This window comes from Erpetoichthys calabaricus, chromosome 10 (genome assembly GCF_900747795.2).
Source record: "Erpetoichthys calabaricus chromosome 10, fErpCal1.3, whole genome shotgun sequence".
Taxonomy (NCBI): domain Eukaryota; kingdom Metazoa; phylum Chordata; class Cladistia; order Polypteriformes; family Polypteridae; genus Erpetoichthys; species Erpetoichthys calabaricus.
The window spans coordinates 37,710,948-37,736,454 of record NC_041403.2 but is presented as its reverse complement, the minus strand read 5'-3'; the positions used below and the strand labels follow the sequence as shown (position 1 = coordinate 37,736,454).

At 39.2% G+C, this 25,507-nt stretch overlaps 1 protein-coding gene across 8 annotated transcripts in view; it reads left to right on the top strand.

Annotated features, from left to right (window-relative positions):
* The window catches only part of ntng1a (netrin g1a), a 524,315-nt gene that overhangs the window by 370,971 nt on the left and 127,837 nt on the right, over nucleotides 1-25,507 (top strand). For all 8 annotated transcript variants that reach the window (XM_051933209.1, XM_051933212.1, XM_051933210.1 and 5 more), the window contains exon 4: nucleotides 7,798-7,970. In XM_051933209.1, coding sequence (XP_051789169.1) covers nucleotides 7,798-7,970 — 173 coding nt within the window. The remainder of the gene's footprint in view (nucleotides 1-7,797; nucleotides 7,971-25,507) is intronic.

Here is a 25,507-nt window from a genome sequence, read left to right as displayed (position 1 = left end):
TAAATGTATGATTCTGCAAGATATAATAAAGAATCTGCCTCACCATTAGGAGACCCGGGTTCGCTTCCCGGGTCCTCCCTGCGTGGAGTTTACATGTTCTCCCCGTGTCTGCGTGGGTTTCCTCCGGGTGCTCCGGTTTCCTCCCACAGTCCAAAGACATGCAGGTTAGGTGGATTGGCAATTCTAAATTGGCCCTAGTGTGTGCTTGGTGTGTGGGTGTGTTTGTGTGTGTCCTGCGGTGGGTTGGCACCCTGCCCAGGATTGGTTCCCTGCCTTGTGCCCTGTGTTGGCTGGGATTGGCTCCAGCAGACCTCGTGACCCTGTGTTCGGATTCAGCGGGTTGGAAAATGGATGTATGGATAATAAAGAATGACATTTTTTTTATTCACTTAATGGGTGAGATGTATCAAAATTAACATAAGTTGCTTGTGAAGCCAACATTGTTATTGTATCATTGAAGCAGGCCTTGAAGGTTAGATTGATTGGCAATTGTAAGCAGGTCCAGTGTGAGCGAGTGTCCTTTATGGTGGCCAGACGCTATATGTAGGAATCCATCCAAAACACACTCCAGCCTCTTGTGAACCTAAATTGAAATGTGTGCATGGGAAAATGGTGAGTAGAAGCCCTAAATATGAAAGAAGGTAATCTTGGAGACCAGAAATGGTTTAACACTCTCAATGTAAATTCTTGCTCTGCAACAATTTGGCATTTCAAGCTGGTTTTCATTCTGCTTCTGATGTTGTTGGGAGAGGCACCTGATCCCTGTAAAAGAAGAAATGAAACAGATTAAAGGAGTTTCAGAAAATGAACAGATGTTTCACAAGTCAGAATATGTGGGTTAGTGGTGACTATACACTTGATGGCACCCGCAGCCTAATTTTTCAATGTGGCGCACTGATATGGTTGCCATCTGCCCATAATAAATGAGCCCATATGGGAACTTTAGTCTCCACATGTTCTAAATTAAATTACTGTAGAAAAGTCACTCTTACCTGAGGATGGCAAAGTGTTCATTGATTCAAATCGTGGCCCACTCACTATCTGTGTGGGGTTTGTATGTTCCCCTTACCATGTGAAACTTCTCTGGGTATTCCTGTTTCCTCCTACATCCCAGATTTGTGGGTAAAGTTGATTTCTGTCCCTAAAGTTGTCCCTGTGTTTGACTGGGTTTTGTCATGGACTGGTGCCCAATCAAGTTTGGTTCTTGCCTTGTACAAATTGTTGTCAGGATTGGGTCCGGCTTTGATTACCCAGATCCAGAAAAAGAACGATGGTCCGAAGGTCTAACCAGGACATTGATAAGCACTTAACTTGTTTATATGTGTCACCAGATTTATTGGAAAAAAAAATGTTCCACTAAGAATAACCCTTCCTAATGAGATTCCTTTTTAGTATTTCAGCCTTAATGTTATTCTCCATTAGAAGGTCCCTTGTGAATTATTTAGAACTGTATTTTTTTATTGCCCTTCCATTCAGAATATTTTTCACAATACATTTGAAGCCATAAAAAGATAAAGCATGCAAACATTATTTTCAACAATGACCTTTTTGGGTTTTTTGAGAGATAAGCAACCATTTGTTGTTTTAATCACTGAGGACGATCTCCTCATACTTACATAATAATGAATTATTATGCTGTATGTAATCATAGTCATTGGACCCTACAGTAAATGATTACTCTGACTAGTCTAAGAGACAAGCAATGTTTTATTTAGCTAGTTTATGGGGTTTATACATTGATCTAAAAACAGCTTTGGACAACTAAATAATAATTTTGTATTTCATTGCCTGCCCACTTTATCGTGCCAATATTTTCAGCATTCCAAGACGGACACACATTGAATTTGTTGCTAGTGTCTTTACAGCAGTAACTTGGAGAACTGGCCATTTCTAATGAGATCATTATGTATTAGCTGTTTGTTTCTTTAAATGGGTTTGGACTGATAAAGCAAGACTGATAAAGAATGTATGTGGTTTCATTTTAGACCACACGATACAAAATAAGTCTTAAGCCTTTTTCAAATCAAACATGGCTTCTCTGCATTGCATTACCACAACTTCTAGAATTTCACAGGGGTAACCCTGTCTTTGGCTGACTCGGCTTACACATAGAATCTTAAATCTGCCTAATTCAGTTAATGTCATATATGGGGCTTAGGCCTGTCCCATTAGCATCAGGCGTAAAGCATGAGACAGCACTGGACAGGGTGGCAGTCCGCACCATAGCCCACTTATGCCTGTGCCCACACAGGGCCAGTTTAGATCTGGCAATGAATGTAACACATGCATGTTTCTCGGAGTGTGGAAGGAAAACAATCATACACATGTAAAGAGTGCAAGCTCCATATAAGGAACAAACTGGCATGGAATTCAAACTTAGGACTCACATCTGTGATGCAGCAGCAGTAACCACTACTGTCCAGATGAGAAAATAATGATATTTCAGCATTATTGGCTTTTTCATTTTCAGTTACCCTACAGTCCTTACAGTAATTTGCCTTAAAAAAGGCTAATGGTAAGAAAAAACATCACAAACCAAGCTGTAACTTGTTTGAAGTTTGTTCTGGCCAGTTTTGCTCATGGGATGCAATTCACGGTTTAGTAAAGTGGCCCAATCTCCTCATCTGCTCTGGAAAAAAACTAAGAGCCACTATCTGAATGAGAAGTTCCCTAAATTTCAACACCTGGTACATAAAAAGGATAGATGGTTGTGTGGAGTAAAGCAAGCTTTATAAGATCAGGATTGAGAGATTCTGAGGTGCAGTTAAAGTTGAGGAATTCTTTAAGAAAAAACAGGAAAGAAGGTTAAAGCGGTATGGACATGTCATGAGAGGAGAGGTAAACGATGTGGGGAGAAGAATCATAGATATGGAGGTGTTAGAAACGGAGGAGAAGAGGATATCCAAAGAGAGAGTTAGACTGTGTGAAGGGGACATTAAGGGAGAAAGGGGTGTCAGGTGAGGATGGGTACAACAGACAAGAGTAGAGGGAGCTGGTCCAATATAGCGACCCTACATGAAGGCAGGGAAAGCTGTTGAAAAAGACAAAATAATGGGTCCATAAAATGGATGCTGATTTTTGCTGGTGTAGCTTCACGTAGTGTCTCATTTTTATTTGCCTTCACTGTATTTATATTACCTTTATAATTCTGTTATAATGCTAAGTTGATAGAACACTTAAACCCATACCGACTAAGAAAGGACTGAAATGGAAAAGAGTTCAAATGAAGTAGCCATTAAAAAGTCCTCATATAACCACAGATTAGCAGTGCTTTAAGCACGTTCAATTATTTAAGTATTACGCTCATAAAGATCTGCTTGTTTCAAAGAAGGTTTTGAGTTGTCTTCAGCAACACATACATTTTACACAGTATCCCATTACACTTTCATAACTGTGACATTGCCATGTCTTTCTTCTTCAATAGATTGTCTACCAATACATGTCAAAATGCTATAAGGGCTCCTGGCCATCTAAACTCCCATAGTTTAAATTTCATCAGCAGTCTGTGACCACGTGCCTCTAGATTTTTGTAACCAGTTCTGTGTGCGCCTGTACATAGACAACAAAACATAGACACTAAATGGCCATGGCCTCACACCACAAATCACCACAACTGTTTGTGGCCAACCACAAACCTGTGATGTTCCTGCTCAGAAGTGATGTTGTTGCAGTATGAGATAAAGGAGGCAGTTGTATTAATCAGGCATGAAGAGACCACCTCTGAACACTACGAGCGTAGTGCTTCTTGGTGACGTCAGCTGATGTCCCTCTGTGTTGGTACCCACCCTTTCTGTTCAGCATCGCCACTACAGACACATTTGAAGAGAAGGTCAGTGTGCATTCATGGGACAATTCTGCATCAGAGCCATGCCACGCAATCACAGTTGTACTATAAGCAGAACGGGGTGTGCATCCCCTGTCAGAGTCCACATCAACAGCTGTCTGTCTCCACTTAGTTTCAGAGTATACCTGTTCGTTAAGCCTCACTGATTTGTGGTAAAGAGATATTCCAAGACGAAATAAACTAATAAGATGAATATTTGAGAATGGACTGGAGCGCTACTAAATACAAATGGATGAGAAAGAATACAGGATGTAACCCTGGATATTAGTGATGTGAGTTCACAAGATTGGATTTATGTGTGTCTGGATAGATTTCAGTCTTTTATTTAGTCTACAAATCCAAAATGTTACAAATAATATTAATTTCTTTTCAGAATCAATAAAATCCAATTTGAGATTTGCTAGGAGCTGTGACCTATCTGGGTAGCTGCAGTCTCGATGGGCTGTCAATCCATCTTACAGCACTCATACATACATGTAGTTGGCTAATGGAATGTGTCTGACTGCAGGATCTCAACTTGATATTATTTTGCAGAATCTAGGAGAATAGAATGGACACACATGTTGGACTGGATTGGCACAATTGATCTAATGTGTTCACTATTCTCACTAGCTTGGATGTCTTTCAAATATTGGAGTTAAACAAGAGCACTGAACTCTGAGAGTGTATATAAACTCAACAAGGATTTTTAAACAGTTTCCTGGGGCTATGAGGAATTGTATCTCCACTACTTGAATTCCAACTAGGTGGTGCTTAGAGTCTGCTGCTGGTTGGGAACAAGACAGAGATAATCAGTGCAATGTCCTGTCAGCTCCTATAATATCATAGCTACAAATTCCTTTAATGTGGTGGTGTTAAAATATTGCTGGAATATTATTGATAATTGACAGAGATGAAGCACAGCCATCTGCTGGTTTAGCATATTAGTTCTTGTTTTCTTATCTAGTTCTGCTTAGTTTGTCCATAGTATTTTTCAGTGGGTTTCATGACCTTGGGCTGATGTTTCCCATCATATCACAGTTTTGATGATATTCTCTGTGTAGTGCCAATGGTGTAACTACAGGCAGGACAATGGAGATGCTATTTTAAGGACTATATTAGGGGTTGGCCTCTCTTGTAAAGTTACAATATATAATATTCTCAGACCCACTTGATCCCGTTGAGGGTTACAGAGTGTCAGACCTTATACTAGCACCACTGGGAACAAGAAAGAATGAGCCCTGAACAGGACCATCACAGACCCCATTCATGCAAACACACTCATCCTCACATTTGAGCCAGCTTAGCACTGTTAATTAACCTAAGGCATACATCTTTGGTAATGTGGGAAGTGACGACAAGAAAACCCACACATACGAAAAGAGAATATAAAAGCTGCACACAAATAGTGACCCAGCTTGAATTTTAACTCTAAACCTTGTGCCACCATGCCACACTGCATTGTAAAATGAAATTTTTTTTTCTTTTCTGCGTATTTTAAATGCAATGTTTGGTTGCCCCTGAATTGTTATACTGTAAATTGGTATGTACTTGTTAAACAGATTTATTATAATACTCACCATGAAAGAGTTTTTGTAAAATAAAAATTGATTCATTGATTTCCAAGACTTCAGGTTCTTAAATGCTGTAGGGCCTTAAAATAGAAGTGATGATACTAACTATAGCCCTGATTTTTCTTCTTGTTTAAAATGAAATAATGTACATTATGAAGATGCACAAGTAAGGCATTATTGCAATATTAGGCACCACTAAAGGGTCTTATTGTCTAATTATGCTCTACTCCTGAGTGGTTTTATGGGGTTTCTGAAAACCAATATTCAGAAGCGATATGTGCCTCACGTGAGGTAAGGATCTACAGTAATCTCTGTCTATGAACATTTAATTAAAAGAAATCTTTTTACTTTAGCAAACATACTGCTAGTTTTGAGGTAAATGAATGCATAAAAGATGAACAGGGTACATTTACTTATGTATTTCATAATTTACATTTGTTAAGGCATTGGCATAATATACTCCAGCATTGTGCCACAGCTTCATAAACATTTTACTGTCTCATACACACACTAAAGCTGTACAGTGCGACCCTGGGTCACTGCTACACACAATGTAAGAGTTATCTTTTTGTCCTACACTCAGCATTTGTATGAGAATATCTTGATTTTTTATGTTTTGTTTTATTTCTTTGGATTATACACGTGTTTTCTTTGTGCTATATAAAATAAAAACAGTATGAAAATTTTCATAAGCTTTCTCTCAGTCATAAATTATTGACTACTTAAATAAAATCTGTTAGTTTTTTATATCTATCTATTATATAAAAAAAATCTTGGGTCAAGACGTGATCATCTCGGAGACTTCTTGCACGTCATGCTCTACTTACAAACAAATTCTCGGAGACACTTTAATGTCCCACGAGACAAGGAAGTGAGATAAAAGGACAGCTGCTGTACAGGCTTTTAAATGATCGACGCGCAGCGCAACAAGCAGATCATGCAGCATGGAAAAAGCATCAGCTGGCTTAAAGGACAGCTGCTGTACAGGCTTTTAAATGATTGTCACGCAGTGCAACAAGCAGATCACGCAGCATGGAAAAAGCATCAGCTGGCTTAAAGGACAGCTGCTGTACAGGCTTTTAAATGATCGACACACAGCGCAACAAGCAGATCACGCAGCATGGAAAAAGCATCAGCTGGCTTAAAGGACAGCTGCTGTACAGGCTTTTAAATGATCGACACACAGCGCAACAAGCAGATCACGCAGCATGGAAAAAGCATCAGCTGGCTTAAAGGACAGCTGCTGTACAGGCTTTTAAATGATTGTCACACAGTGCAACATGCAGATCACACAGCATGGCAGCAGCAGCTGCTGTACAGACTTTTAAATGATCGACGCGCAGCGGGACATGCAGACCATGCAGATCGGTAGCAGGTAGAAGCTAGCAGCAAGCCAGCAGCTGATCCGTCTTTAGCATGCATTCAGCCCCCCCCCCCCACTTCACAATGCAAGGGGCAGAAATGCGAAGTGGCTAGCGTGAAGTGTGCACCCGGGGGTGAGGGTTGTGGGGTGGGCGAGCAAAGTGAGAAGGGGGCGCACTTCACACTAGCCACTTTAGTATTTTATATTTATTTTATATATAGTGAGATGAATGTCAGTGTGAAAGTGTCCATGAATGATCCCTTGTGATGAACTGGCGCCCCATGCAGGTTATGTTCTGCCTTGCACCCAGTCTTTCCAGAATAAGCCCTGACTGCTTCTGTGCATGAATTGAATTAAATGGATGTCAGAATTTTATGTAATGTTATTCTATGCTATTATTTATCTTATATTGTAATGCATGCTTTATGTTGTATCTTGTTTAATTTACTATAAGTAAGACAATATAAAATACACACTGACTGATTAGTAAGTACATAGATTATAATTCTAAAAATAATAAGGCAATCTGGTGAATGTATATCCTTAAGATGGCTCTTCTTTCTGTTTATTCTGAAATCTCAAAGATGCCGTCTACAGCTTGTCTGCCTCAGTGAGTGCACTCTCCTCCTCTGAGAGGATTTGTGCACTAAAGGGGCCACTGACTGTGTACGATTTCCTAATTCATTCTTTGTCTCTCATTTATCATTAGCTCCTCCCAGCTTTGCTCCTAAACTCACATCCTCCACCTCTTTATTAAGATCTGGCAGCCATAATAGTGTTTAAAATATCTGAGAAAGCAGTCACTCTTCAGAGATACCCCTAAGCTTCTTACCAAGCAAGATAATTATTAATAAAAAAAAACTACTGGGCCATTTTTAGAAATTTCAGCAAATTAAGCTTTCCCAAAAGACAGAAAGTAAATGAGCTGAAGTTGTGGACGCCACCTGCAAGACAGACACTGCTTTCTTTTTTTTTATGTTTAATTGAACTGTGCAGCTGAAAACCTGAAAGTGTTGACATTGTCTTCTTCTTGACAGGTGCAAGTGCAACCTTCATGCCAACACCTGTGTGTATGACGGCGGAAAACTGTCTTGTGAGTGTGAGCATAACACCACAGGTCCAGACTGTGGAAGATGTAAGAAAAATTACCAGGGTCGTGCTTGGAGCGTTGGCTCCTACCTGCCAATCCCTAAGGGAACTGCGAATATCTGTGAGTAGCTTTTTGCAAGTTTAACACCTTAAGAGGAAGGTGCTGTTGTTTTGTATCTCTGTGCAAATGTGCCCACCAGCAAGAGGAAGGAGATAAAAAATGAAAATTGTTTAAATGTTACATGAACACAGCCTGCTGGTTTTTGTAATGTTATGATATTTACTGCAGGCCTCTCTCAGTTAAATAGTGACCTTTTTAAACATGGCTTAAAATGCATCTCATTTAAAAGGGGTGGTGTGTTGGGGGGGTCAGAGTGGTTGGCAAATAACTTATGTCATCAACACCCAAGCATCCATCAAGCAGTTTTATGAACCAGCTGGATCCAGTTTTAAGTAGGAAACAACTCTGGATGGAATACTGTTAAAGGAAGGAGCAGGACTTTTATGGAAGGAGGATACAAAGAAGTCTTATTTCTTTCTATGCTGATACAGCCTGCTATGTTAAAACAGAAAGCCATGTTACTTGGCTACTAAAAATATCCATCCATCCTTTCATTATCCAACCCGCTATATCCTAACTACAGGGTCACGGGGGTCTGCTGGAGCCAATCCCAGCTAACACAGGGCACAAGGCAGGAAACAAACCACCGCAGTGGAAATATCTGTTAATTCTTTGTTGTTTGCTTAAGGATTATTTAATGTTTTGATAATTCGTTTAAGTAGAAAGTGTAAATGTTCTGTGGCATTGTAAGACTAGAATTTTAAGAATGCTACAGTGGGGTGTTATTTAGCATCAACCACAAAGCACAACTTATGATGAGATGTATCTACCACAACATGCAATTTACGACTTTTCTTCTCCCATTTCTAAGTTACAAATGTGCCTCCTGACTCTAATAACAAAAGCATATGAGCTCAGAAAGCACTCTTCAGAGACAAGAAATTTAATTTTAAAAAGGCGAAGTTGTTTTAGAGACAGTATGACCACATCATGCCTAGATGAACTGTATAACATCTTAAAAGATCAGTAAAAGAACTGAGTAGAGTAAAAGAAAGGAGGAGGAGGAGGAGAAAATCAAGACTAGAATGCTTTGAGTTACTGCCGACAAAGCAAGAAATGGGCTACCTGGAAAGACTAAATATCAAGCAGAACCAGGTTGTATAGAATTATTTTGCTTTTGTTTATGGCACTGTCTATTTAAATAATGCCTGTTGTGGTACCCTATCTAGTTGTCTGGGGTTATAAAAAGAAAAAGGAAGAGGGATGTTGTGACAGTGTGGTAAGAATATGGGATTTGGAGCATTCTTTCAAGGTCTACGTAACATAGAGTATAAAGGGGAATAGGGTCACCGAAGGACCCTAACATGACATGGCAGGTTCTATCGTATCACTGCAAGCCAAATCAGCCTAATCCACACATCTTTGGGGTGGAGAGGGGAGTGGAATGCCAGAAAATGCACTGAATATGTGCATACACCTCACAGTTGAGGTTCACACTCAGCTTCATCATCTACAGTGTCGCTGTATGAATAAAAATCCAAGAGGCATCACCTCAAGCTTGAGGTGAAGATGAAAGCTCAATAACATTTTACAATTTGAAATACTGAGACTAGTATGTTGGAAATTGTTATTTGAGCAGCAGAGATGTCTAACAACTAAAGAATGATCAATTGTAGCCAAGATTAGTACATGAAGAAATGTTAAGCCATGGCACCAAATCCAAAACAAAACCAGAAGTAAAATGTCAGATGTAACAAAAGTTTAAAATCCCTACAAATCTTTTCCTAACATACTGTTTTTATTCCTAGTGTTCACTTTTCTGGTTAAAAGATCAGATGCCCGCTTAATTCAAGTGGCCAACAGAATGTCACGATTCACATGTGCTTAGCAACCATGCAACATCATAGCAACCAGAAAACAAAATGATGGCGCTCATGAACTCTAGAATTACAAAATGGCGACACCTATAAAAAGCAAATATACAAAATGGTAATGCAATGATGTCACCAAATTGGAAGAAAAAAACAATGAGAAAAAAAACAATACTTTGCAAAAATGAAACCAAATCAAAGTATAAAAATTTTACAAATACCTAATATGGACGACTTAGCTATTAGTTAGCTAAATGGCATCCTCTTGTCTATCAATCTACCTATTTCTCATATGTAAGTTTTTTAAAATTAATATCCATGAGTTTTATATGAGGGATTTTAATGAAATATGGCATGTGTTTGGTTATAACATTCAACAATCAATGGGTACCAGTATGACTATACTTACTGCAATAATGTCAATCCGTCCAAAAATAGGAGAGGAGTCAAACAGCAAAGTAAATGTCGAGACCATTAGTCAAAACAAAGACACTTCAGAGCAAAATCATAAACCAAAAATTAAATTCAAAAGGCAGAGCTTAGATTCAAATACCCAGTAATTAAAATCTTACAGTAAGTAGTTCACTAAGTTTGGTCCAGTCTCAGATACTACTGACTGTTTTGGGGTGAACTTTATATTGGCACACAAAATGACATTACAAATGGTGCCACCCCAATGCATCATGGGAAAATCCACACAAAAAGCTGCGCACCATGCCTAAGCAAAAATGATATCAGGAAAGACGTTGAAAATGAATCAACTGTTAAAACAAAGCTTAGATTCCATGGGTGTTAAAGCCTCTAAAACAACAACAAAGTGATTTTTCTAGCTTTAGGAGAACCTGGGAAATTTTAAACAGAAACTCAAATCATAACAATGCCTGAGTGGGAGTGTGACATATAATAGACTGGCACCCAGATCAGGTTTGCTTCCTGTCATAAGCCCAGTGCTGCCAAAACAGGCTCCAGCTCAGAGCATATTTTATTCGATGGGTGCAAGCAACAAACAAATATAAGCATATTATTATTAATTAAATCTAAAGATAATATGTATTGTGGGATTAAATAGTAAGTGCAGATACAGGAAAAAGTCATAATAGTTTAATGTCATTACAAGAAATTACATAAATGGAAACACGTGACCAGCACCTGCTCATTTATATACATTTTGTGACCTTTAGTGGGCGCTATTAGGGCCTCCTCAAAGTCAAATGAGCAGCAAAGTGACCAAAACTGCAAATAAGAATGGGGCATATTATAAAGGATAAATAATAACACTTTAAGAACACAGAACTACAACGGAAATACAAAACAATAAAGCCTATTGTCCCAGTGGGCCTATCCAATACCTGTGGTGGTCTCACATATAGAATATACCACTCCCTGCTTACCTCTCACCAGAATACCACACATCCCTTTCACGTCTCTTCCTCACACTTAAAGATAGATAGATAGATAGATAGATAGATAGATAGATAGATAGATAGATAGATAGATAGATAGATAGATAGATAGATAGATAGATAGATAGATAGATAGATAGATAGATAGATAGATAGATAGATAGATAGATTTGTTTGGGGGAGGAATGGTCTTCTCCGTCTATCAGTGGAGCGGGACAGTGACAGCAGTTTGTCGCTGAAGCTGCTCTTCTGTCTGGAGATGACACTGTTTAGTGGATGCAGTGGATTTTCCATAATTGATAGGAGCCTGCTGAGCGCCCGTCGCTCTGCCACGGATGTCAAACTGTCCAGCTCCATGCCAACAATAGAGCCTGCCTTCCTCACCAGTTTGTCCAGGCGTGAGGCATCTTTCTTCTTAATGCTGCCTCCCAAGCACACCACTGCGTAGAAGAGGGCGCTCGCCACAACCATCTGATAGAACATCTGCAGCATCTTATTGCAGATGTTGAAGGACGCCAGCCTTCTAAGAAAGTATAACTGGCTCTGTCCTTTCTTACACAAAGCATCAGTATTGGCAGTCCGGTCTAATTTATCATCCAGCTACACTCCCAGGTATTTATAGGTCTGCACCATCTGCATACAGTCAACTCTGATGATCACGGGGTCCATGAGGGGTCTGGGCCTCCTAAATTCCACCACCAGCTCCTTGGTTTTGCTGGTATTCAGGTATAGGTGGTTTGAATCGCACCATTTAACAAACTCATTGATTAGATGTACCCCATAAATTACTTCCACTGTCTCAGATTCTGATAAGAGGTCCTAGAGCTATACTGTATTTCTGGGATGTCTCCTCTAGATGACCCCATGTGATTCTGTATTTCTGAGCCCAATTACAATAGAAATGAGCAGGTAACACCTAGATAGGCTACTCTTCCTATCAGCCAAAAAGAGCCCAAAATACTACACTGGTAGTCATTCCTCACCACACTTCTCTAAGGTCTCCTGTACTTTGTAAGGCCAACTGATAACACTTTCTGCTGTCAAAACCCAGGTTCAACCAATCTTATGTATATAAGATTGATACCTTCAGCCACCCATTCAAGTAGCACTGAGGCCAGTCTGGATTCTGAAAGAGATGCAAGTCAATCATAGGGCACACTGACACACACACAATTAAACTAACATGCATGTCTTTGATCTCTGGGAGAGAAACCCACAATAATGTAAAAAAAATATGCTTAATCCATGCATGCAATGATTACACCAGAAATTGAATCCAGGACTTTACAGGCAATAAAGCTTGATTCTCACAGTTAAAGGTTTAACTATAAAGCAGTTCATTATATGCTAATCATTTACATAGTTGGCCATATCCCACCTGTAGCACAATAGAATAAAGGGATAGATAGGGTCAGCATTAATACTCAAGGAGGCTATGTCATTTAAATGGTGCTCAATTGGTACTAAGGTCCAAAGTGTGCTGTGAAAATATCTCCCAGACCATCTACACCATCATCATAAGCCTGAACTGTTGATACAAGGCAGGCTGGATCCATCTTTCATGTTGTTGATGCCAAATTCTGACCCTACTATCCAAATATTGCAGCAGTAATCGAAACTCATCAGACCAGGCAACATTTTTCCAATGTTCTATCGTCCAGCATTTGTGAGGCTCAGTTGCCTGTTCTTAGCTGACAGGAGTGGCACCCGTTGTGGTCTTCTGCTACAGTAGCCCATCTGCTTCAAGATTTGTGTGCATTCAGAGATGCTCTTCTGCCTACCTCGGTTGTAACGAGTGGTTATTCAAGTCACTGTTGCCTTTCTATCAGTTTGAATGAGTCTGGTCATTCTCCTCTAACCTCTGGCATCAACAAGGCATTTTAGCCCAGAGAACTGCTGTTCACTGGATATTTTCCTTTTTTGGACCATTCTCTGTAAACCCTTGAGATGGCTATGCATGAAAATCCCATTAGATCATCAGATTCTGAAATATTCAGACCAGCCCGTCTGACACTGACACGTTCAAAATCACTTAAATCACCTTTCTTCCCGATTTGAACTTCAGCAGGTTGTCTTGATAATGTCTACAAGCCTAAATGCATTTAGTTGCTGACTTGTGATTGGTTGATTAGATATGTGCATTAACAAGCAATTGAACAGGTGTACCTAATAAAGTGGCCGGTGAGTGTATATGTAGTTAGTCAGGAATAAAAAGAGGTGCAAAATAAATATATAAAGATTAAAAAATAAACACATAATCAAAAAGACATAAGCAGATATGACTTGCAACAATTGTGAATGGCCAGTAATGGCATTGATTATTTTAAGAAGATTGCAAGCCAAGGATGCCATTAAAGAAGAGGTGCCAAGTAAGGACAATTTTTAACTTGCTCTAGAATCTGAATATTTCAGCATAAATCTGACTCAGTAGGCTGTATGTAGAGCTCATGTTTAAACAATGGATGCTGATTTATAGTGATTTACTACCACTATTATGCCAATGTTATTTCATGGACTGAGTTAACGAATTTGTGTAGTGCTTATTAGTGCCATGAAAAAAATGAGGAACACATAAGTTTTCTTTATGATCATTAAAGGCGAATAATGTTGACATTATTGTAAAATATTATTACAAGGGAATATAGTTAAAGTTTATTGATGATGAAGTTGCACTTAAAGAAAAGAGCTGATGAATTCATAAACAGTCACGCAAATTCAGTCTTTGTATTTAAAATGTGATCATTTGAGTTCATTCTTAAGGACAGTGTATGCATTTTTACTATCTGATTATCTAATCCAAGATTGTAGGAATGAAGGAACCAACCTTGAACTGACTGCCAGTGCCTCACCGGACACAGTGACTCACATATGGAAAACATGTACATTAGAATTCTAGAACAGTTTTCACCAGAAAAGGCCATTCAGTCCAGCAAGACTCATTTTCTTACATACTGTATAACATCAAGGCGACTTTTAGTCACCATAGTCTTTGTGCCTACCACACTACTTGGTAATGTATTCTTCCTAATGTTTATGCACAGGTTTCTGTATTCCTTTGTTCTTGTGGAAGAATTTATTTTAAAGTAACAGGATCCCCCTATTTATTCCCGTCATACATTTTGAACACTTCAAAAATGTTAGTGCTTCATCTCCGTTTTTGTAAATGTTAGTCACAGAAAGGTCCTAGGTTGAGCCTATTCTCCTCTTTACACTCTTTATTATGTAGACCTTAACAGAATGCCACAGATACCTTACTCTTACTTTTATTGGCCTTTATTCATATAGTGGCACCGTAGACGATGAGGCTGGGTTTGAACCTCCACCAAGAAGTGTGCTCACATATTCAATGCATCTTCTAGAATTCCGCTCCCCTCTCTACCCCAAAGATGTGCAAATTAGGTGGATTTGGCTTGCAGTGGTATAATGGCACCTGATTTGTGTTAGGGTCCTAGAGTGACCCTATTCCTCTTTATACTCTTTATTACGTAGACCTTGAAAGAAAATTCCAAATCCCCTACTGTTACCACACCGTCAGGATTATCTGTTGCTGTAGTTCAATATGGCCCTCTTTTTGTTACATTCTGTATCCAGCCAACTAGAGTACAAGAACAAACAGGAGAGAAGAGTTGCACACGGATTCATTCATTCAGTAGATTAAATTACAATTTCCAACTGCGCCCAATCATAAGCAAATTAAAACAAAATGTGAGTGTGACAAAAATACCGATATGACCTGGGTAGATTCTTACTACCAGATGGCTCTCTGTCTTATGTTCTGGTCCAGCTTGGTCCAGGTTGGTGTTTGATCAAGAATGCCGTCTGCAAAGGGCCAGGCAGCATGGATTTCTGAATATGGACACCAAGATAGATGGTCTCCTCATGATGGAATATGGTAGAAAGAGACAGAGTTTCACTGACTTTATGTTTGTCCAGCTTCCTTGATGTACCTCCTGAACTTGTGAAGCAGACCACAACCCTGCTTCATTCCAGTCTTCTTTAGGCATGACTCACTTCAGGTCAAGTCAGCCCCAATTTCAGCCTGTGCTCATATTTTTAAAAACCTATTTCCCCTTCTACAGACTCATAAACAAATTGTACCCCTTCCACTCCAGTCTAACTTTGTTTCCAGCCTTTTAATGGCCTTTCATCTCAGCCCACATGTATTCCCCTTGGATAGCTGGCCAGCCAACTTCTGTTTTTTTAACTGGTCTTTCCTAAGATTTTATCTGTACTAGTTATGACATGTAGTAAGTCCAACTGGTTTTTAAAAAGTTTTTGAAGTACATATTTCTATAACAAGCATGAAATGATTCTGCTCCTTCAATCTCTCCTCATAGCTCATCTCCCACAATTCTGGAATCACCCTACTCATTCTTCTCTGAACTTTCTCTAGTGTTGCTATGTCTTCTTTTCTAATATGGAGACCAAAATTGCACACAGTACTCCAGATGAGGCTTCACTCTCATATTATATATCTTAATTACAGTTGTAACAATAACGAGACATTACACAGATAAAGGTTTGGGGCAGCCACCCGTATAATGTGGTATCCTGGCTGCAAAGTCATTTTTTCAATAAATAGCACTGATGTGCTTACAACAGAGTCCAAAACAATACTGACACATAGGGGAAATGGTTAGACTTTTAAAGGGGAAGACAGGAAGTGAGGTCATATGGGTCTGGCTCAGGTTCATCTGCCATTGGTTCAAGCCCGGAGGTGACATCACAGGGGCCGGAGCCGGTAAGGTCTTCTTCCATTGGCTCGGTCCTGGAAGTGACGTCATGAGAGCCAGGTGAGATCTCCAGGGACTGGTCTACAGGCAAGGGAAAAAAAGAATCAGTGCCCTCTGCCACATCCCGGCATGCCTCAGAACTGCCTTCCCTCGAGCCCTTTAGCTGCCTCCCATGCGCACGTGTGTGACACAGTATAACCTTACTTGGCTCAAGTGTAGTCTGTCAGGGTATATAAAATACATCTTATTAGCCTTTTAATGGCTTCTGTATACTATCTTGATCCAGTTTGACTCCAAGGTCCTTCTTACATTTATGATTCAAACATTTTACTTTGTACACCTTTAATATTTGGGAGCGGTCCTGAAGAGAAAGCCAAAGAGAAAGTGACCAGATATTGGGTTCTAGAGTTGTGAGTTGTCAGCACCAACTATTGCACCACTGCAATGCCATTCAGGATAATTATTATTTTTACAGTTTGTTTTGAAAACCAACAGATGTACAATCTATTACACAAGCAGGTTAAATGACCTGCTTAGGAGCATAGAGTGAAGGCTTGGACTGAAACATGATGTTGGAGTTACATGGAGTGGCACAGGGGCATGTAGTTAACACAGCAGCGTCAAAGTTTCAAGGACTAGGCATTGATCTCCTGATTGTTAACTGTGTGTGCAGTTTACACCTTCTCTCTCTATGTTCATTTGGTGTTTTTCTAGATGTTCAAGTTTTCTCCCATACCCTAAAGGTGAAATGTATATTAATTGCCAGTCCATTATGAATGAGTCTGTTATTCTGTGAAGAGCTGAAATCATGTCCAGGATTGGTTCTGGGCTGGCACTTAATCATGCCGATATGGGAGTTGGATCCCAGTGGCTAAGCACTGAAAACTGGATGGATACTCCCGACAGACACAGAGAGAGGCAGAGAAAGAGATTTCCAGGGGCCGTGGAGTAGAGAGCTTGATTTGTCTCTTTAAGAAGAACAGTTCATGTCCATAGAGATATAAGTGGCACTGTGAAAGCAGCTTTGCCATTAATAGAGGGCTAATGTAGTGGTAGTTAAATGGGAAAAATAACTTATTATTAAAATAACTTATTATTCTGCAGGAACACTTGGGAGTCTCACAGTTATAAGCGGTACCTATTTTATCTTGGAGTGTTGAATTCATTTGCATTAGATTTTGTTGTTTATTAGATTTTTCTGTATTACCTCTTATTCACTACACAGTCTAAAATACAAAATATCATAAAAGATAATGCATTGTATGAAATAAATTAGTGAGTGCAATTAATACTGTATAATTAATAGTAGATGTAAAGTTACATCCCCACTATGGATGGCACATAAAGATGAGAGAAGAGGAGCATATGGGTGACTAGCAAAACACCCGCGCTTCGCAGCGGAGAAGTAGTGTGTTAAAGAGGTTATGTAAACATATATATACATATATATATATATACATATATATACATATCTACATATACACACATCTACATATACATATACAGTATATACATATATACATATATATATATATATATATACATATACACATCCACATATATATACATATATATATACACATACATATACACACATACATACACACACACATATACATATATACATATACACATACATACATAGTGCGTTGTAACACGGGCTGTGATTGTTACATGGGAGGGAGACGACAAATCACAGCTTCCTGCGTTCTAATCGGGCCTGTGATTGGTGCTTTGACTAATGCCCAGATCCCACAGTATCTCCCCTTAGGAGAGACGTTAGGCAAGTGTAATTGAATAGCGGTGCTGCAAGTTTAGCTTTACACCTGTTTTTAAGGCTTATTGACTGAAAGGGGCTTTCATGAAAAAAGTTAGGGCTTTGCTACAGGATACACCCTCCACAAGTTAAGGAAGTAAACATAAAGGTATATATTTCTGTTTTATTTAAACCTTTTAAGTTTGTATGCGGGCGGTATGGTGGCGCAGTGAAAGGTGCCAGTTAGGAGACCCGGGTTCGCTTCCCTGTGTGGAGTTTGAATGTTCTCCCCATGTCTGTCTGATTTCCTCCGGGTACTCCGGTTTCCTCCCACAGTCCAAAGACATGCAGGTTAGGTGCATTGGCGATTCTAAATTGTCCCTGGTGTGTGGGTGTGTGTGGATGTGTGCGCCCTGCGGTGGGCTGGCACCTTGCCCGGGATTTGTTTCCTGCTTTGTGCCTTGTGTTGGCAGGGATTGGCTCCTGTATTTAGGATATAGCGGGTTGGATAATGGATGGATGGACATTTGTATGCATAGACCCATTTGCCCGTTTTCATTTTTTTTGTTTCTTCATATGTTGGTTTTCTTTAAGGAGATTAAATATTACTGTAGAAAGAAAAAAAAACTAAAACAGCCAAATGGGGCTATGCATACGAACTTAAAAGGTTTAAATAAAACAGAAATATATACCTTTATTTTTACTTCCTTAACTTGTGGAGGGTGTATCCTGTAGCAAAGCCCTAACTTTTTTCATGAAAGCCCGTTTCAGTCAATAAGTCTTAAAAACAGGTGTAAAGATATTGACAATAAGCTACGCAAACCCACCAAGACATGGAATCGTTTAAATCAAGGCGCGAGTCGAAAAACACCATCCCATACTATTAGTTAACGATTAACACATTTCTACTGTATATGTATTGTAAGTATACAATACAACTGATATGTTGCGCTTATTTATCTGGTGTACCGACATTTTTGCGCATTTAACGGCTGAAATCCAACGTGGTTTGTGCCCTTCAGAATGAAAACAGTGTGCATTTACCTTTTTAATAAAAGGCGAGCTTTTAAGCCTGAGAAATCACCCCATAAATGCACACGTTTAATTGCACATGTGTTAATATGTATGCATACACACTGTTTCTTCTTCATTGAGGTTTTCTCTAGCATGTTGATCGGGGTAATTACATTCACGGCATTCGTAGTCTGAATCACAATCTGATCGTATGGGTGGTTACCTACCAGGCAACGCTTATGGTTGGCCAGCAAGTCAGCTAACATCAGCCACGGTGCCTTCAGTTGTGAGAAGCAGATCATAGAATGGTTGAAAATAGTTTACTGTCAAATAATGCAAAGAGTACGCGACACGTGTTTCGCCCTAATTCTTGGCTCATCAGGCGTACACACTCACTGCACTCCCTTACGGGAATCGAACCTCGGACGTCAGTGCTAGAGGGGCTTCGCAGCGGTGAAGTATTGCTTTTAAATTTTAATTAAGAAGAAAAGAAAACCTTTTTAAATTGAGGGAAAATATACCAATAACAATTTGTTAAGGATCTGTTTTTTTGTGAAGCTGCCTTTAAACAGCCTGTCTGCTGTTTTATTAACGAACACCATATAAGGCCGTCTTTTCTCCTTCAGTCACGTGATTACATGTGAGGCGTGATGACGCGATACGCAACCCTCGCAACCCCGCCCCGACAAAAAAGAGGTTCCAGTTATGACCATTACGCTTTGAATTTCGAAATGAAACCTGCCTAACTTTTGTAAGTAAGCTGTAAGGAATGAGCCTGCCAAATTTCAGCCTCACCTACACGGGAAGTTGGAGAATTAGTGATGAGTGAGTGAGTGAGTGAGTGAGTGAGTGAGTGAGTGAGTGAGTGAGTGAGTGAGTGAGTGAGTGAGTGAGTGAGTGAGTGAGTGAGTGAGTGAGTGAGTGAGTGAGTGAGTGAGTGAGGGCTTTGCCTTTTATTAGTATAGATATACAGTAATACACAGCTCATAAGGCCTCATACTCACATGATTTGTACTCTTTAATGGTCAGTGAAGGAGATGAACGCACAGTGAGACAAATCTGAATCCAACAGAGGTGTTTCATACTATCAGATGCTCTGCTGGGTTCCATCTTGTCATAGGTTGTTGCTGTTCACTTTATAATGCTCCCCAAAAAATGTTGTCATTTATATGGTCTCTCAGGCACATACAGTACAATCTCAATAATATGTTATGATTTTTAATGAGTATTTCTGTCATTTTGTGTTTTGATTGTGCAAATGAAAAATGTGTTAGGTACCCTTACTGAATCTCCTCTAAGTGTTCAGTTGGATCTTTTGACTGGTATGGCCATTGTACATGGTTTAAGTCATTGTCATGCTCTTCGGACAATACAGTCACTGTGCATGAACTTATCATAGGCTACCAACAGGATAGAATACAATAATTAATATATAAATAATAATAAAGCAATAAATTCTGTGTTTTACATACTCACATCTGTAAAACTACTTTTGTCCACCCCTGTATATATTGTTTTTTTCTTTTTTTATGAATATAATATTTCATTGCAATTATCTCATTGTTCTCTTGCTTACTGTTTAGAATGAAATAGATCAATAGATACAGTACATCTTAGTAGCACAGGAAAGGCACACCAATACCTCTCATTAATTCATACAGAAATAGTAAAAATCACATGCTAGGATATACTTTCGTGTTTTTCTGCTACATAGATAACAGATTTTTTTTTTTTATCTCAAGTGGCTGCAACACCATTATCTTATTTTTGTATTGTATTTTGTCAGCTGTTCCAAGGAGACATGCAAGTAAGAATTTCATTGTGCTTTGTACACATGACAATAAGCTTGACTTGACTTGACCTGCGGGACTTGAGGATCATAAACTCTAAGGACACATTAGACTCCATGGTTAATAGGAAACAATTAATAGTAATGGGGAAAGTGAAGAGGAACACAGAAAGAAGGGGAGAAAGGTGGTGTCTGAGATGAGGCTCTAGCAGGAGTGTAACAGATGGGTGATTCTGTTAGTTCTGTGTGAATCTTGGGGGTATGCAGGTTTCGGCCCTCTGATGGTCTGCTGTCTGCCCTTTCACCTCATACTGCTAGCTTTGCTCCCCCAGTACAACTCTTTATTAGGTCAAGTGGGTTAGAGAATGTTGTGTAACACTTATGGGTGACGTAGTGGTCTTTCATAGCTGCTTCACGTCTACAAAAGACTAGAGTTGAATCCTTGCTCAGTCCCTCTCTATGTGGAGTTTGCATGCTGTTCCCATGTCTCCACAACACTAAACTGGCCTGCTCAGAGTGAGTTTGCATGGGTGTGGATGCACCCACTCTGTGGTGGAAGAAATGAATTCACAAAGTGAATAAAACAGATATTAGACTTAGGTTAGGTACTTTACTGTATGTATATATCCATTTCTGCAACACTATTAATGGTTTGCAAATTCTGCTCAAATTATACAGTAAATAATCCAGGAAAGATGGTTGCTTTATGCAAGCCTAGTACTTATATGGCAGGAAAGTGCATTTATGAAAGTGTTTTTTTTTTATTTGTGATATATTATAGACATTTTGTACATTTTATTATTGAGTCATCTCTTTTTACATCAGCAATTGTTTTGAATTCTATTCTGCTGAGAGTTACAAACGCGCAGTGAAGTGCACTTGAATGAGGCTCGGATATCTGGATTGACAGCATAATATTAGAGAACGCTTATAAGCACCTTTGCTGCTTTTGTTTAAAAAATAGTTATACTTACAGAATCCTAGTCCTCTAAGTATAGAGAGCAACACAGAAAGAGAGCAAACCACTGGCATATGGCCTCTTCAATATTTTTATAAGGAAGAAAGTGAGAGCTAAAGCTGTGCCGTCTAATTGCACGACAAATCATCGCCCATCTTCGTAGTGGTTACCAGATTTAGTGGAGCAATATTAAACATATGTTAGTCATATTGAGACAAATGACTGAAAATACAAATTTAATTAGGATTTAATATTTTTTTATGGTGTATATCTAGTAATCTGATATAATTATGCAGCTTATAAATCATTACTGAAGAGGCACTGAGCAGGGCCTTACATATTACATTAGAAAATCTTTTATTCAATATTCTAACCGGAAATTGAATTTCTATCTTTCCAGGTGTGGAAAAAAGTAATGCAGAGTGACTACAGTGCCAAAGTGTGAGGGAGAAGTGCACCCTGTTCTTATTACAAGGGTCACAAAAAGCTGGCGTTTTTTGAATTAGACAGTCACTGCCGCCGGGCATCACTTTGGCAGCACTGGTGTGTTTATTAGACTGGTGTTGTTATATACTTTTGTATTGTTCTTTTATTCATATACAGTTATTAATATTTTACTTTATGATTCCTACAGAGCAGCTTTAACAAGTAATTTGGATTTCTTGCCACAAACTCTCACATTCTATTAATGAAAGAAGGAATCAAATTAAATTAATTCAGATCAAGCAGAAGAACTGGACATAAGGTAGGAACCAACTCCAGATGGAGTCACATCGCCCACTCACACTTATATTGGGCCACGTTAGGGTTACCAATTGACCTAACACACACATCGTTTTAGATGTTGATGGAAAACCAAAGTGCCTGGAGAAAAACGTTTGCCAACACAAGAAGGATGTGCAAACTCTACAAAGTCAGTGACCAGGCCAGACTTCAAGTCGAGACTCTACAGCTCTAAGGCAACAGTGCTAACCTCCCTCCCACCATATCGCCCTCACAATTATAAGTTTATGACCATAATATTGTATTTACAGTATACAAGGCAGAGCAGTGCCCTAAAGTGCTTTCTTTTTAATTTATAGAAGAATAGCTTCCTTTTGTATTTTTTAAGGCACCATATTACATCTCTAATAACAATGAGGGACTTAATCAGTGCAAATGAACTTTTATTAAATGCTTGTCTTTTTAACAAATTAAATGAAAATCATAAATATTCGCATTTTCAACTCCCTCAGCACTGCAATTCACACACAAGGCAGCAGATTATCACAGCAAATGCCACTTGGCCGTTTGAGTCTTCATCATAAAGAAATGGCAGAAGTGGCCCCAGTTGCAGCGCCTGTCATGATGATTAGCACTGAAGTCCTAAATATTCCTTTAATTGTTCATGAAAATGTGTTCATTAATAAACTCATTTGTGACGTAGTGGTTAGGGACATGGACTGTAAATCACGGGGTGGCCAGTCTGATCCAAGCCTTTGTAATCACAATGGGTTATTAAATTTGTCTTTAGTCCAGTTGAAATATAGTAAGTGCATGTCATCAGATTATACTTCTGTCTTTGCAAAGCAGCTTTGGACAGAGTTTGCCATAGAAAGGCACTATCTCTCTATATATAAAATCCAACGTCTCTCTGTATGTATGTCTGTCCACTTTTCATGAGAGAACTACTTAACGGATTTAGATCGGGTTTTTTTCTATAATTTGCTTGAACATTCCGGTTGATTTTGCAACTTCTCACATCGCTGTAAGTATCATACTTCGCTTGCAGCAGCAATTTATTTGTGTTAATCCGAGACAGAGGCTGCGGCCCGAGGGGACAGGGAAGCGTGATGTCAGGAGTGGGGAGCCGGGCAGGGCTCTGCTCACTCATGCGCCAGCCTCCGTTCCAGTCAGTCTGCCTGTTGCCACATTTTGGAGCGTACCTTGCATCCACTTAGCTAGCGATACCTGTTTGTTTATTGATTTTTAAAGTCTGTCCTGTTTCACTACTACACAGATGGAGCCGCGAGGGGACAGCTAGTATGAAATAAAGTTACCTAGACCATTGGGATTTTCAGCCTTAAATTGTCAGCTTCAATCGCTGCCTCTGTGTGACTGTGTGATCATAAGCAATTCATGTACTCTGCTTAGGCCCAATTGAAATAAATTAGAATAAAGCCCTATACAGTGGATTCAGAAAGTATTCAGACCTCTTCACTTTCTGCAAACTTTATTTTGTTGTAGATTGAATTTTAAATGGATACATTTGCCATTTTTCCCGTTCAAGTCTATACTCAATAATCCATAATGTCAAAGGGAAAACATCATTTGCAGAAATGTTTGCAAATTTATTAAAAATCAAAAACTGAAATCTCTCATAAATATACTTATTCAGATCCATCATTCAGTGTTTTGTAGAAGCCTCTATGGTAGCAATCACAGCTTGTGCTTTTCTTAGGTTAAGTCCCTACAAGATTTGCAGAGCTGGATTTAACCAGTTTATCCCCCCTCCCTGTCAGATGCTGTCAAGCTGTGTTACATTGGATGGGATGTATCTCTAAACATCAACCTTCAAGTCTCTCTACAGATGTTCTATGAGGTTGAGGTCTGGGCTTTGGCTGGACCAATAAAGGACAGTCAGAGACTTGTCCCAAAGCCACTCCAGAGTTGTTCTGCCTATATGCTTTGAGTCATTGTTGTGCTGAAAGGTGTTTTCCCAGTCTAATGGTCACTTGTACTCTGGGGCAGGTTTTCTTCAAAGACCTCTCTATATTTTGATGCATTCACCTTTCCTTCAATTCTGACCAGTCTCTAAGTTCCTGCTGATGACAAGCATCCCCGTGGCATGATGCTGCCATTACCATGCTTCACTTTTAGTACTGTGCAGGTGATCAGAAGTGCCTGATGCTTACCAGACAAATTGCTTAGAAGTCTGCCCAAAGAGCCCAAACTTTTGTCTCATCAGATGAGATTATCTTTTACTTCATTCGATTAAAGTGCTTTAAACTGTCATATTGTCATTTTACTCAAGAGTGGCCTCCATCTAACCACTCTGATAGGTAAAGTGCTACTGAGATCATCGTCCTTTTGGCAGGTTGCTCCCATCTTAGCAGAGGACTTCTAAAGCTCTGTTAGATTGACTATTCGATTCTTGATCACTTCCCCCGACCAAGGCTCCTTTTGCCCAGTTACTTTTTGTCCAAGCAGTCAACTCTAGGAAGAGTCTTAGTGGATCCAAACTTCTTCCATTTCACAATAAGTGAGGCCACTGTGCTACTGGGAACACTCAAAGCTTTAGAAAGGGTTTCGTTCCCTTGTCCTGATCTGTGCCACACACAGCTTTATTGCATAGACCTACAGGGAGTTCCTTGTACTTCATTGCTTGATTTTTATCCTGACATGCAGTGTGAATTGTGGCACCTTAAATACTCAGATATGTGCCTTTCTAAACAATGCCCAGTCAATTCAGTTTGGCACTGGTGGTCTCCGATCACATTCTAGACGTCAGGAGTAAGTAAAGGATAAGTAAAGCAAACAAGATACACCTGACTACAATTTGGAGTGCCACAGCATAGGGTCTGAATACATACATGAATGAGAGATTTAAGTTTTTGATTTTTAATACATAGGCAAACATTTCTGAAATTGTGTTTTTATTTTGATATTATGGATTATTGAGTGTAGATTTGATTGGGGAAGTGCAAAACTATTAATTTAAAATTAAACATTCAACACAGCAAAGTGTGCAGAAAGTGAAGGGGTCTGACTACTTTCTGAATCCATTGTATGAATATTAAAGGTCATTAGGATATTTTTCACTACAGAAAAGTTTGATAGGAAATAAAGTAAGCTATGGCTTTGAACTTTAAAGCAAGAGCAGACTGGTTCAAGCAGTTTTTCTGTATCGTTGTTTTCCTCTGTACTTAGAATTAGAATTAGAATTGTCTTCAGGGTAGAAAGGCACCATATATAACATAAAGACAGGCTAGCACCAGGCTTTACAAAGTTATTGTCTGTTTTTCACCTGCATTGTTATCATTCTTTAATTTAATATTATTTATTGTATCAGTATGCTGCTGCTGAAGAATGTG